This window comes from Meleagris gallopavo, chromosome 3, assembly GCF_905368555.1.
Source record: "Meleagris gallopavo chromosome 3, MGAL_WU_HG_1.1, whole genome shotgun sequence".
In the NCBI taxonomy this organism is placed as follows: domain Eukaryota; kingdom Metazoa; phylum Chordata; class Aves; order Galliformes; family Phasianidae; genus Meleagris; species Meleagris gallopavo.
In genome coordinates, this window is record NC_139406.1 from 73,445,405 (window position 1) to 73,460,410 (window position 15,006).

General features: G+C 35.9%; 1 protein-coding gene across 6 annotated transcripts in view; it reads left to right on the top strand.

Moving 5' to 3' along the window:
- VPS13B (vacuolar protein sorting 13 homolog B) overlaps positions 1-15,006 on the top strand; it is a 411,892-nt gene that overhangs the window by 300,381 nt on the left and 96,505 nt on the right. For all 6 annotated transcript variants that reach the window (XM_010709173.4, XM_010709170.4, XM_019614165.3 and 3 more), the window contains one exon: positions 6,393-6,530. In XM_010709173.4, the coding sequence (XP_010707475.2) occupies positions 6,393-6,530 (138 nt within the window). The remainder of the gene's footprint in view (positions 1-6,392; positions 6,531-15,006) is intronic.

Below are 15,006 nucleotides of genomic sequence, written 5' to 3' on the forward strand. Positions count from 1 at the left end.
CAAATCATATTCTCTGCATATGTAAACACCATATATGCTGCATAAGAATATTTTAGTTCATCTGCACTGGATTCAGGTCTTAGGAAAAATACTGTGCTATAATTTCTCAGGCTTTTTTAGGAAAAAAATCTACATTTCTAAAACAATCCTCTCAAATCTTGCATGGCAGAAACAAATATGTAGGTTGCTCTGAAAATATTTATTTTTATGGGAACTACAACAGATACGAAGAGCACAAAAACACTACTTGATAGAGCAAGTTCTCAGCTGCAAAACATGATTTTTCAACTTAGTCATCTCTACCAGCTGTGCATTTTTGCTAGCAATGAAGAGGCTGCATGCCACGCTTGTAAAAACCTCCACCTAAAGAGGTGACTCACTGTCACTGCTGCTGAAATGCACCTCCCACCACCTCCTTATGCTCAGATTCACTGTTGGTCTCCATAAACATTCATCAGTGAATGTCAGTGGTGCCATTTTTCTGCGTGGAGGAATTCAATGATGCACCTTTACTCCAATACACACGTCCACGTCAGACACCATTTTGTCAGAGTGCCGCTCTGCTGCCACGGCAGAACATGTAACACAATATTGGGAAAGTTCAGCCTCTACTGCCATACCAACATCCGCTTCTGACAGCGTGGGCCAACATAACAAAATAGGAGAAATTACTTTCAGAGCAATCCTCATACAAGGTAGTATTGTGAAATAGGGAAGGTGTTACTTTTTGATGGCTCCAAAGGTAACTTTGGGTTAAAGATAAGCTAATCACAGTTTAGACTTTTTATGGTTCTTATCCATATGTTTAAAAATTCATTGTTCACCTGTAAGTCAACAGAGAATATGTTTCTTACGAAAGTCTATCTTACGAGTTTTTGAATAAAATAGGGAAATTATCCTGTAAAACTGCACCAGCGTGAATTCTGTAGTGAATAATAGTTAATCCTGGGCTAGTGACAAAATGAATTTTGCAATAATTTACTACTTTGAACATGTGCAGAAATTAAGTTTTTAATACTGTTGCAAGGCCATGTAAGTTTTACGTGGGATAAGGGCTTTGTTCTTGTTTTAGGAAGAATTCAAGTTAATAAAGCTTAATCTTGAGGACTTTTATATTGTTGTCACTGTTAGGCGTGAGAGAGCGTTGCACAGCGGCTATAATAGCGAGCCGCATCCAAAGAGCTTGACTCCTCTGTCCACTAGCTGTGGTGATTTTTTTTTGCACGTCCTGAAAGATGAAAGAAATAAGAGTGTATTAAGAAAACAGGAGGAAATAGAATATTTAAAAGTTAAGTACTGTTAGAGTGTCAATTAGCAGTTACACATTTCCAGCAGACCAGTGTCTGGATTTGGGAGAGTTTGCCTGCCTTGGAGCTAAAGACTAGTGGCTGTGCTTTCAATTTCCTCAGTATTTCCCTCAAACTATGTCCACTTGCAAGGCAGTTTGTAGGAGGGGAAAACTTATTAGGTTATTATGTTAGTTCAGTTTGAATATGGATGTGTTAAGCTGCTTCGTTTGTGTTTTAAATTATTTCTGTACTTGCACAGCTTGATTGCAATTATATTACTTACTGCCCAGTATAGGAACTAAAAATCAAAGTAAATAAATTAATAGGATAAATATTAAACCCTTAATAAATGTTACTAAAATGACCAGTTGTTCCCTGAGATGGCTTAAGATCCTAAAGAAGTAGCCTAAAAGATACTATAAAACAACATTTTTTATTCATTGCTCATCCTCCGTTTAAAAACTGGCATCTGCTAACTGTTAGTTTTTGCTTACAGAGAGTTGGCCATTTCTACTTAAATAAAAATGGGTGCAATTGTTTTTAATGTAACCTCATAAGCTGCTTTTACAAATATTTTCTTAAACTTTTATTTGCTTTGTTTCAGGTAATGTAATCCAGATACAAAATTACCTCATTTCCTGAGCATTGTGCTCTGGGCATTCTTGAAAAATCTTTTTTCTATTTGTTTGTTTGTTTATTTTCAAAGAGGAGATTGTGCTTCTTACTCATTTTAAAGGAGGGAAATTTCCAAGTAGATATGTTATGCATGGAATTTCTTCAACTTCCTCCAGCGAATCATTTGTAAAGAAATAGCCATTGTGAGGCCATCCAAAAATATTCTTTTTTTATTATTTTTTTTTAGCACCCACGCCTTTGATGGCAGGGGGTCCATGAAGAGCAGATGCAGTAGCTAAGACCACATGTAACCTCTGATCTAATGGAGAGCTCAGGCAGAATAGAGAGAAGTGCGGGTTGGATCTGGCAGGAAGTCTGATTCACCGCCTCTCTGTCAGCTTGTGCTTCCTATGAGGCAGACAAGGATATACGACTGTTCCCTAGCCCAGCACTGAGGGATTTCTGCTGGAATGTCACCTGTTCCCCCCCCGAGTATATTTAGTGACCAGTACATCTGCATCCATGGCTGTGTGGGTCTGCAGCCCTAGCAGTAAAGATGAGCTGCCTTAGGAGTGTGCATTCCTTCTAATACTGTAAATGCTAATTTTTTAACTCCCTGACACAGCATTTGCGAGTATGCTAACAGAAATGTTTTCACATTATGTTTTCTAAATTCCAATGGAAACCATTTTAAAAATAAGACCAAGCATCCCAGTCTGGAGTTGGAAATACAGAGGAGATTGCAGCATCATACTGGCTTGCAAAATTGACTGCAGACCAAACTATGATTCATCCATTGAAATAAAAACCCGTTGCAGACCTCCTTTGGCCTGGGTGAGGTTCCAGCTGGAGGGGCCAAGTAGCCATCCGGCACACGGCTCGGTAGCCCAGTCCCCTGCTGGGAATTCCTGAGGCCCAGTTAAGGTCTGCCCCAGGCTTTGCCCTCATGATGTCTTGGCTGCCAAGAACGACGTTTTGTAACATGAAAATCTTCAAGATCTGGAATTTCTCCTGTCTCCCTCCTTTCCTCCTTGATCTCCCATCTCTTCAGAAGTTTGGGTTTTGTTGTCTGCTACTAATATGAGGAGGAAGTATCAAAAGTTGTAAATTCAAAGCAAGTTCAGGTACTTCATAAACTGTTAATTCCAGAGGTGAGACTTGGAACTTAACAGGACTAAAAGTGGCTTGGAATATTTGGTGGATTCAAAAATAACCAGAGATTTTTTGTTCTAATAATAGTAGTGTAAAAAAAAAAAAGGATAACAATGTGGAAGTATTCACGGCCTCACAGCTTCTCGGTCTTAGAGATTTTAAATTACAGACGTGGTTGTCAATCTATGATTGTTGTCTCACCATTTTTCTTTTTCTGCTACAGACAAATTTTTCACATCACCCAGAGGATAGGATTTCTGGCCGTCTTCACCACTTCACTTTTCAAGCCTTTCTTTTCTCTCCCTTGGCTTGCTGTGGAGTAATTCTAGCCTCTCCTTTTGCTTATATATGTATCCCTTGGGTTTTCTCCAGCATTTTGTTCGTACAAATAACTGCAAATTTAAGTGTTGATTTTTGGGAGAATCATAGAAAATGGAAATGGAAATGACCTATTATAATACATTATTCAGACCAGTTCCCTGCTGATGCATAATTGTTCCCTATTGTATATTTCATACTGTTCTGTCAAGTGTATTTTTAAACATTTTCAACATTTCCATCATTTCCTTGAGGGAGAAGAGTCCTTTTTCTCTCAGAACAGGAATGCCTTACTTTTCAGCCTAAATTTTCTCCATTTTTTCATTCTGTTGCCCTTCTGGCAATTCCTCTGACCTGTGGCATGGGCACTTATTTATTTATATTGTTTTATTCTTTTCCTGATTCTTAATCCTGTGAAAAATTATATGCTGTTTTCTTAGATCTTTTTTTATCAACGTACATATATTTTACTCTTTTGACCTTCAGCGTAAATGGATTTTCCTGCCCAGATACACTGGGGAGCTCATCTTCATAACTCCCTTCATGTTTTTGAGATAAGCACTTACATAGTTGGTTTTGAAACCTCTGGAATTTAGCTTTCTCCTCATGCTATAAAAAATTGTTTATTAATTCATTTCTGCTATATCTGGATGTGTAGTCAAGTCTGGACCTAGGTCCAAACTAACCATGTCATGTGTATGGAAACACTCAAACCAGCTTTTTGACTGGCCCCTCAGGATCATTGGCACAGATGCCAAACCATAGATCTGTAGAATCATTAGGGTTGGAAGAGACTGCTAAGATCATCTTGGTCCAACCATGCAATTATCCTGCTTCCATAATTATCTCAATGTCAGCATAAGATGGTTCCACTTGAACTAAGCAAAATTGAACTTAGACTAATTCTGCAAGTTGAGGTGTCTTTGTGCTGTGTAAGTTCTGTGGGTCTATTTGACTATTTATATGCCCCAGGCCTGAAGTACCCCAGGTATTCAAGAGGTGATAGTGCTGCACTCCTTGGGAGATGACAGGGCAAAGTAATCTTTGGGGAGTCCCAAGGCTCCTTTAATTTTTCATTCTCTGCTTACTTGATGCAATTCCCAGCACCCTGAGGGTTGTGTTTATATAGCTAATGTATTATGTCATGCAAGGATTTTCTGCTATGTAAGTTTTTTTCATTAGAAATATTTTCATCTTTAAACACCTAGAACTGTGAAATGATTATAAGCTATTCTATAACATGCCTTAGGATAGTAGGAATACCTGTAAGTGTATACAGTAAAAGCAATATTTGACTAAATTTGCTGGAATTTCTTAAAAGTCAGTGGTTGATCCAGGTTGCTATAGGAAGTATGGCACAATATCTTTAGAAATAAGAGAAAGAAATGGTGTATTTTAATATTTTCCCCTGTATTAGTATACCTAAAGGTTTATACAGATATTTCTGAAGGAACAATGAAAATGATTTAGTGATTGATGAGCATTTCACAATGTAATTTTTGCAATGCTTTACAACATATGTCAGGAAAAATATTTTAAAAGTGTACTTCGGTGGTAAAAATTCCTTTTATTACTATTTTCAGTATTCTAGGCAAACATTAGACAGGAAAAAAGATATTCCCTAAAGCAATTGCTATAGAAAACAGTGTGCCTTACCATTCTAGCTAGTGTAATTAAAGAAAAGGACTAAGAACCATAAAAATGTAGAAATTCACATGGAAAATATACAATTCTGTTGTATGCAGTGACAGCTCTTAAATAACTGTTGAGAGCTGACTTCATAAATGTATAGTGGGAATAGAGGGAAGGGAAAGGCTGTAATGCATATACCATGCAGTACAAATACTGCTGTGAAGTCATTGCCTGAAAATTGATCAAATAAAAACAGAAGAATGTGCTAACTTTTGATCTTTTCCATATAGATCTAAAGTCATGATCAATTGGTTTCAGTAGGTTCTTTGAAATCACATAAGGGTTCATATGTGCCAAGTTTTATATAAATCACATGATAAGGTCAAGAAATACAAATTCCAAAGCTGACTTTATATACCCAGTCCACATATGACTGTGATACCACCATACCATATGTTGACTCTAGTAGTGGGTATATAAACACTGTTCTTAAAGGAATGTTTTTGGTAAAACTCAGTTAAATAAAACAATTCTAACAATTTTTAATTGTCTGAAAATTGGAGAGATGAATTTTCATCAAGATGCCTCTTAAATCTTTATGAGTGGAAGAGACATTTGACAATTTAAGTAGCAGTAACTAAACTAAACTAAAGAGTAATTGAGTATTTAGAACATGTAGTGTCAGAATTCAAGACTATATGAACAAAGGTTGCAAATTGCTGAAGATTAAAAAGGCTACCTACAGCACTGCTTTTGCCATATGTTATATGCAGAAAGTAAAGGAATAGTATTGGGAGGAAATTAATTTTCATATACTTCTGTGACATTATAGGGTGATCATAGGACTTCCATTCAAGTTGGTACAGGAATAGCTGCTGATTTTAAAAGCTAGACATGCTGTGTCAGTGAATCTTGGAAGAGAATGGTATAACTGCTTTATTACTGTGCTCTGTCCTAGACATCTAGTAGCATTCTGGTCTTTTGATCTTTATAATTTATCTTTCTGTTACTATATTCTCTTTGAGATAATGGTACTACAATCCAGAAATAGCAATTTTTGATTATCACTTCTCTTCCAAGTACTACTGCTAACAAAAACTATAACTGAATATTTTTAAAATATGTCTTGGGATGAGTGGTATCTTTTACTCTTCATTTTTTCAAATTTTCTAAATTTTGTGTGAAATTGAATTTTCTTTCTTACACGCGTAATATACATGCGCTAGCTATCTATAGGCACAAATACTTTGTATTATAGTATTAGGTATTTTATCTACTGTATATATACTTTAAACTTTTTAGTTTTACTTAATTTTGTATGTAGCATTTTCTTATGTGCCATATTCGTGGAATGTCATTAATGACTATGATCATTATCACCTGTAGATCCTGGAAAGACTCTTCCAGAACCTCTGGATTATTGCAAGATTTGGTTGCAGACAGTAGCAGGAGAGGTTGATGCTAAAAGTGGTATTCCACCTTCTCTTATCACAGTACAAATTAAAGACTTCCTTAACGGTCCAGGTAAGCATTGCACTTTAATCTTTATTTTCTAATATAATCCCTTTATAGATATGCACATGTAGATACAGCCTAGATCAGAAAAATGTTGTGTTTCTTGTTGATGAATATGAAATTTTCTGTCAGCAATCACCGTGAAGCTAAAGTTGAGGAATGGTCGGTCCTGGGCCAGTTGTAGATTTAAGGCCTGACTATTTTCTTTCCAAGGTAACTGCAGAAATTTTACTCCTCTAGAAGCCTGAGTTTGGCATGTTTCCAATTAAATGAAAGCAACCTGCTTCTAGCCCTAGAAAAACTGAGTTTCTAAAATTTATTGAAGTGTGTTTATAAAAGCTGACTTTTAAATTGTTTTTGGAGATTTTTAAGATTTGCCTCCTCTTGGCTGTTCTTTGGAATCTGGATACCTGGCGTTACAAATTCATAACATCTACAGTGTTAACACTGTAAAGTTGAAAAAAAAAACACTACGTTATGTTTATTTAATTCAGAATATAATTGGTGTAGTATTACAGTTTATTAGAATTTACTTTAAAAGGCATAACATGAAGTCTCACTGCTGAGGAATCACAAACTCCTGCAAATTCAGGTATTTTATGCACTATCTACTTTGTGAATAGTATTTACAACTACATTACTATGTAGAACACAATTAAGGTTATATTAAATGTTAGAAAATATACTTACATTTACCTGTACTATCATAATTAACCTCTTTTATGCATACTTACTATTATTTACTGAATTGTGTAAATATTTTTCTAAATCTGCTCAGTTTACTCAGCCCTCACAATGAGCTTTTATGAGTAATTTAGTGAATAACCTATAAGCAAGGGGTTATTCTATTCGTTCAGACTATGCTCATACAGTCCACCACGTTATCTACATTATTTATTGTATGCAGAATTTAACTCTGCATCAGGATTACCTCTATGTTGCTTAATGCTTTAGGATCTGAGTGCTACAGAAATGTTCATTTAGCTGCACAGCTCTCCTATGAGTGATGGAGCAATATGCCCTCACCATTTTACAGAAGGTAACTGAAGTGCAAGGAAATTCAAGTTTTTTTCATTGCACGCTAAAGTTACCAATTTAAAATGGAGAATTTTGTTTTTCCAACATACCTAAAAAATACAGGAATTTAGGTCTTGGAACTATAATTCCCTTTGTCTTTGGGTGGAATAGTAATCATTTCTGCATATCAGACCCCAAGATATCAAACTGAGCAACCAGAGAGTGAGAGATGATTCACATTTACCAGGTGATTATAAATACTGTTGTTAAATAATGTGAAAATCTATTTTTAGTATGCATACAGGTAGAAGTCTCAATGAAAGAGTAAAGTTTGTGAACAACCTCACTGTCACCACTTTTCTCATTTTCTGTAATGTCTTTAAAGCATTCCTTTAAGACTACATTTTAAAAGTATACGTCAGTGCAGAGTTGTTGATACATGAATCCATTTTGTGGTTCATTTATAGGATTTTGAACCTTCAGGGCTACTGAATGTTTTGCTGCCAGATGAACTAAGGGACTAATGATAATAATAGTAGGTTTTATGACCAGTGTAAGAAGGGAAGAAATACCTACTGTCAGGGAGCTTTATAGAACTCTGATGAGATTAGAGGAATGTTGGAAATCAGATTTTCTGAGCTCCATTGGAAGGCCAAAAGGAAAATGTATTCTCTCTTGACACTACAATCTTTTGGTCACTGTTGCCAGGTGGGTTTTCTTGTATTCTCCTTGATATTCCTTTTTTTTTTTACTACTCATCTTTCTCCTTATCTCCGGCAAATTCCTATATTCTCAGATCCCTTGTCTTTCCTCTACACTTTTTCTTTAGATTCTCATTTTCGTGGCTTGGCTCAGGTTTATATTTAATTTATTATACACCTTAAGTTGTTTCCCTGCCACACTCCTGTCAGTAGGATGGCTAAGCTAGAAAGTCAGGAAGTTGGTACCAGTTTGCAAATTATGCATTCATGAGTGGTCTCAGTTCATACCCCATTCTCAATAATTCAGGCAGATCCTGAATCAGTGTTAAATCTCTCCCTTCCCTGGTATTTGGCTAAGCAGGGAATGAAAGAAGTAAAAAAAAAAAAAAAAAGCATAAATTAATGCATCATAAAATCCAGACTATTTATTCTTGCAAAGCAAATAAAACCTCAGAGCTTTCATCCAGGGTCTCTTCTTAGCCAAAAGACACTGTTTTTATCATCTGTTTCCTACTAATTGGAACTAACATTAAGCATGACTCAACAGCAATTACGCTGAATTTTAATAAAGTGTTTTATCCGTGTAATGTAGTAAAACAGTTCTGCATTCATCTGCAGATTTTTCTTTTTCTCTTGTTGCCACAACTCTTCAAATAAGGTAACCTTTACCAAGAACTGTTCCATTATTAGTAGTGAAAGACACTTTCCTCATGTAATTGCATCAGAGTAGCAAATTGAAAAGTAGTTAGGAAAGCTTGACAGCTCCTCAGCAGACTACTGGAAGACAAGTTGCTAATTCCAGTGTGGGAACAAGTACTCTAATCACAGCTGCTTCTAGGATAAGAAAGCTTGGCCTACCAAGCAAAAGCATGGATCTGGAGAAGGTGTCTGCATCACCAGGTCCTAACTAAGCCTGTAGTTGTTTGTTAAGGACAGGAGCCACAGCAAAACAAATTTATTATGATGTCTCCTGTATGTCACAAATAGCTAAATTGTTTAAATAAATACACTACTGAAGTGTGCTTATGTTGGTCACTGCTGCCAGATCCGTTTTCTTTTATCCTTCTTGTTTTTCCAATTTTTTGGTGTACCAATACTCTCATGCCTAAAATGCTTAGAGATTTTTTATTTTTATTTTTATTTTTAACGTTTGGAAGATAATGATACTAATCAGTTTATATTTTAAGGACAGATTGTGTATTTTCGTTTTTGTTTATGTATGTGCATTTCATAATCCAGTGAGGAAATTTTTAAAATGTACTGGAGGCAATATGTGCTAGCAGTGACTAGCAGTTAGGCACCACTGATATGCTTTCGAGCGTGTTCTTGAAATCTGCCTCTATGCAGCCAGAAGTCTAGATGTGGCAGCTTTTTGGTATCGCTTTAAAGTGTTCGGAGTTCAGCTGCTCAATTGCAGTGCCGTATTTCTTAAGAAATACTTCGTTGGCATGCTGAAGTTGTATTTCAGATAGAGCAGTAAAACACACCAGTGTTTAATGATGGCAAGAACCTAGCATACAAGCAGTTAAAAGAAAGAAAAAAAAAAAATGCAACTGGTTCCCAGTGTTTGCTGTCCTAGGTAAAAATTGTTCTTCTTATAAATACTTTGTCAGCTGAACTAGATAAGTAGATAGTGTTCCCCAGAAAAATTGTATACTTTCACCACACAGGAAACCAGGTTGTCAGCCTGTATTAAGTTGGAGATCAAAAAACTACAAGTAGCTAAACTTGGAAACCACTAATTAAATGAGAATAACAGGATACGTTAATGCACTTCTTGCCACATGAGTTGATTATTTTGTACATTTTTGGCAACTAAAGAAAAATGATATTTCTTCCAGATCTAAGGTAATAGGATCCTAGGAGAAATAAGCATTCATCATCAGGCCTGTGGGAACAGACCTCAACCCTAACCCCACGATGCATTACAGGACTATTCTTTCTCTTTCTACAGTAACTAATTATTTAGAATTTTTTAAATTCCATCTACATCAGTTTACATGACCCCTCTCTTTTATATTCAATCTGTTACTGGATTGTACATTTAATTCTTGTCTAATACATGTAAGTGAACAATTTGTTGCTTTAGCATTAGGTATTAGTCATTAGGTGGGGAACACATATAACCATCTTGTTTTAATAGTTTTTTAAAATTTATTATCTTTATCCACTAATCCTTTCTGTAGATTTTTTTCAATGAACTGCACTTTCTTAGCTGCAAAAGCTGTCTTTTTGATGTATTCTTCCTGCATGTAAAGGATAGAAAGCATCTCAGTAGTTTGTGAAGTGCAGCTTCATACAAAGTGCCTTAAAACACACATGCAAAACACAAGTTTTATGCCAGAGTCTTCTTCCCCCAGTATTTTCTTGGGAAGAAGTTAAGGTGAATGTGAAATAACAAAGATCCTTGACATTTTGCCTTTGGAAATCATTTCTACAGAACAAACTGCCTGGTAAAATTAAGCAATTTCCTATTCAGTGATAAAATACGATCAGGGTGGGGGCTGTCCCTGCCCATCTCCCAGCACTGTGCTGTGGGGAGCACCAGACCTTGCCTTAGGCATGACAGCACCAAACAAACTGCACGTCCCACTCTCCAGCTTTTCCCTGCCTTCCAAAGGCAACAGTTGTATCCATTAGCAAGGTCAGTGGTTTGGAGAAACCTGGAAAATAGCAGCTACCAGAAACCCACTAGAACAATATCTCCAGCAGGTGATAGATTAGTTGGAACAAATTGGAACCATTGCACTTCAGCAATCCTGGTTTCTTTCAAGCTGTTTTAAAAATGTCGTCATTTTAATACACAATATCAGCCCTGCGGAGCAGTCCACAGCAGGTTAATTTGAATCATATGATGTATCACTACCCTCAGCTGACATGAGCCCCGTTCCATGTGTGAAGCCATAATAAATCCATTCCCAACCGAGGCAAATTCCCTGTGAGAAGGTGAACTAATCCAGGCCTCACACTGGCATGTTAGCCCTCCGTAATTGAAAGCAGGGCCACCTGTTCCCAGCACAGTTAGCCTATAGAGAGAAAATTAGCATTAGATCAGATACTTAATATATTGAAAAATCATTCATACTGCTTGCAAGTTCAGCTGTGGGCTGCTTAGCATGACATCATATATAAACCTAGGAATGTGCCCACTTGATCCCAGTTTAACAGTTTTGTTAACCATGGTGTTTGTTAACTTTGAAATGAGAATTTTTTGATTTAATGAGAGCTGACACATGAGAAGGGGAACTGGCCAGGGTGCAGACTTTTCTAATTAACTCTGGGTCATTTGCAAAACTTTCGACTTTCTAGTAGATTTTTTTTTCCTTTTTGCTTTTACAAACAAGTTTTTAAAGCAATGACACTGTAGGCATGAAATGATATTTATTTGATTAAGGGGACAAGCAGAAATATTCCAAACAGGTGTACTGGCCTGTAGGTATCACCTTGTTGGTAACACATCTATTGTCTGTAATATCAGTGTAATAATGCGTAAAATTACCCAAGTACCTTTCTAACAGTAGTGGCTGCATTTATTTTCAATAAAATTTAGTTTGTTAAATTTCTAAGTACTGAAATGGAAACTACACACCAAAGCCACATGGATAAGTTTGAAAATATTTTCTTGGTAGCTTTTACAGTATATTGGCATTCTTTTAAAACTTGCCCTTTTGTTTTTTCTTCACATAGATCACATACATAATACAAATGTATTGTTCAGCAGCTAAATCAGATAATATTCAGTATTTATGGATTATTTTTCGCAAATGTGGTCCGTGGCCTCGAACAATGTATTTCTTCTTTCTGTGCTTCAGCTTCTCTGACTCTCTGGTGAGAGAGTTAATGTTTCTCTTAGCTAGAGTTTTCTTTTCATAGTTTTCTTTTCATGGTAGAGCCCACTGTATATGTTGGCCTCACCACACAACCCCTGACATGCTTCTGTGATGTATTTCATTGTTGCATGGTCACTTCATTTCAGCCAATGTCCTGTAAAAAATAGTAACTTTCCACTCTTTGTTAGTATTGTCTTTGGTCTTCAAGACCTATAATAATTGATTTTGGTTTAAGTGTGGCAATTTTTAAAAATAATAATATAGCATTCTGAGCCTTGTCTGAGATATCAAACCCAGGCAATGGTTAAAGCTGTTAATGTCAACTTTGCATAATGTCAGAGGTGCACTGAGTCATGGAAGCAGGAGTTGCTGCCACAGGCGAACACTTGGATTGAGTTTATTAAGCTCCCTGATGGTTTCAGTTTGCTATATTGGCCTTAGAGAACTTCTTTTGCAGGGCTGCAGCATGAAAACTACGGTAGACATGAGTACTGAGGAATGACTACCAACTTCTTCCAGACTAATTGGCATCTGTCTCACAGAAGCAGAACACAAGATGGACTGCAGATGGCCTCTGAAGCCTTGTCTCAAATTTCTTTCTTCATTTTTCCTTGATCCAAATTGGGAGTGATGCATTAAAAGATAAAAACAATTCTTTTGGGTTCTTCTTGCTTTTCAATTTCTTTTAATTTGTCTCTCTTTTGATGCCTAACCAGGGACAATTGAGAATAATACAACTAGTCTTTTCTTTACAAGTCTCTTGTTTTCCATTTTTCTTTTAAATAAATTTAATACTTGCAATTCATCCATTTCCCTGTTATTGAAGGGCCACCCTGACTCCAAATCAGAATCAGGACTCAAGACTACCTTTACCTTCCTCATTTTTCTTCTATTAGACTTCTTACATCAAGATTGGTGGCTCCCAGAGAAAAGGATATTATGGATAGTAAAATGTTTCATGCCTGATGTCTGCTCCTGTCCTGTTTGGAACTAGGAATTCAATTGTCCTGAGTTTAGAGCAAATAGTTTCTTCTATGTTTTTTATATTCTTTTGTGTTTTACAGCCTTCGTGGGTTAAAGGACAGAGAGAAATGTGTCCTTCCAGAGAGGGAGAGATCTGGTCCTTTCCATATTAGCTGTGGGAAATGAAAGATCCATTGCAGAATGTGGTGTACAAGAAGTCAAGAGTTCTTGAGAAATGCCTTATTTTTCTCTCATAGTTCAACATCTCTTATACTCTGTGAATAGATACTACTGTTATAAATAGAACTTATAAATAATTTTCATAAAGTTTACTTTCTGATTTTTGGACTAACAGAATCCTATGGTAGTTTGTTAGTCATAGAAATATTAGCCTGGTGAACATTAGGTTGTGGTATATATTAGAATAAGCCTGCTGAGTTCAATAAGAGCTGTTACTGACCTAAAGCAACTTACTGGGAGCTCTGTTATTTTTGTATTGCTTATTCATCTTTAGCTCACCAAATAAAAAGTTCTTTTTAGTAATATCATTATCCCAAGTTCACAGAATAAAATTTTATCTTCACAATACAAATCTGAATGTTACAGAGAACAAGAGTAAAATACTCATAACCCAGATTTTTTTTTTTTTTATCTGAAGCTATAAGTAATAAAATGACAAAGAAAGAAATTGTTTCAGACAGGAATTTCTGTGCACTGCTTATAAGTTTTCTTTTATAGATGTTATGATTTTGTTCAAACTGGCCATATTGAATCCATTGGGTTTTTTGTAATAGATTTCAAAATACATAATAAATGTAAGTAATATGATGACTAATGGGTCAAGTGAAGTTGGAACTTTTTAAATGAGAAAATAGCTGGAAACCGTTTTCAGGAAACTATTCCAGTTGATTTTTGGTCCCCCACAAGGTGTACATTAACATAAACTCCGTAGAATCGCCTCTGGGACCTGAATTCCCTCTCTGATTTCATTATTGCAATGTGATTCTTTTCCTTTTGCTGTTAAGTCATCTCCTGGTGTGGTGGGAGCATATAATAAGTGTAATTTATTTATATTTATCTAATCTCCTTTTAACTCACTAGTTATTTCATCGTTCTGTTTCCTAGTAGCTGTTCAGAAAGTTGTGAAGGGTAATTAGAAACTAATAATTGACAGACATGGATTTACTTCATAATCTAAAGAGATGTAGTGAAGAAATTGCAAGCAAGGAAGAAAAACTCAAATACTACACTCAAATAAATACTTTGCTTTGATATCATCTAGCTCAGCTTTGTTAAAATGTAATCAGAAATAACTTGCTTGAACACAGTATGTTTACAAATCCAGTAATTCCCTTATTATTTATTTGCTGGAAATAGGAGACAGCCATCTTACTGCTATGCCTTAAATCTAAAGCATCAGTCTGTATGTGTGATAGATAGTCAGTGGTAGGCAGAGAACTGTAGCAATGTAACTGAGGAGTTAAAGGAGGCTTTCAGTTACTTCATGCTCCGTTCAGATTCTGATATAATTTTGGGGTGATTCAAAGTGCTGTTTGAATTATGAGAACCCATGTTTTCCTACTGGTATGGAATGTGTGGTGTGCTTCCCAAGGTGTTTAACATCATCTAAAAATACTGTTATCGCTGCATTTTACACCCTGCGATTTTTTTTCCAGCTGCATGGAAGGTGACCTTTTACATTGTAACATCTCTTTTTAGCCCATTTTGGATAGCTGGAGAAACTGCTGAACATCCATCTTCATCAACTGCTATAAATAACTCTTCATATTTCACCAGTTTTCACTGTTGCTGTCCACCACTTAGATATGTTTTTCTTAGCGGGAATGTTAAAGTTTCTTTTAAAGTTCCTAAGTATAAATAGTAGAACGGGACAAAGACTAAAAACATGTTGATTACACAATTGGAGTTCTATTTTTTTAATGTTTTATTTAAAATGCCAAAGAATCTCCTTAC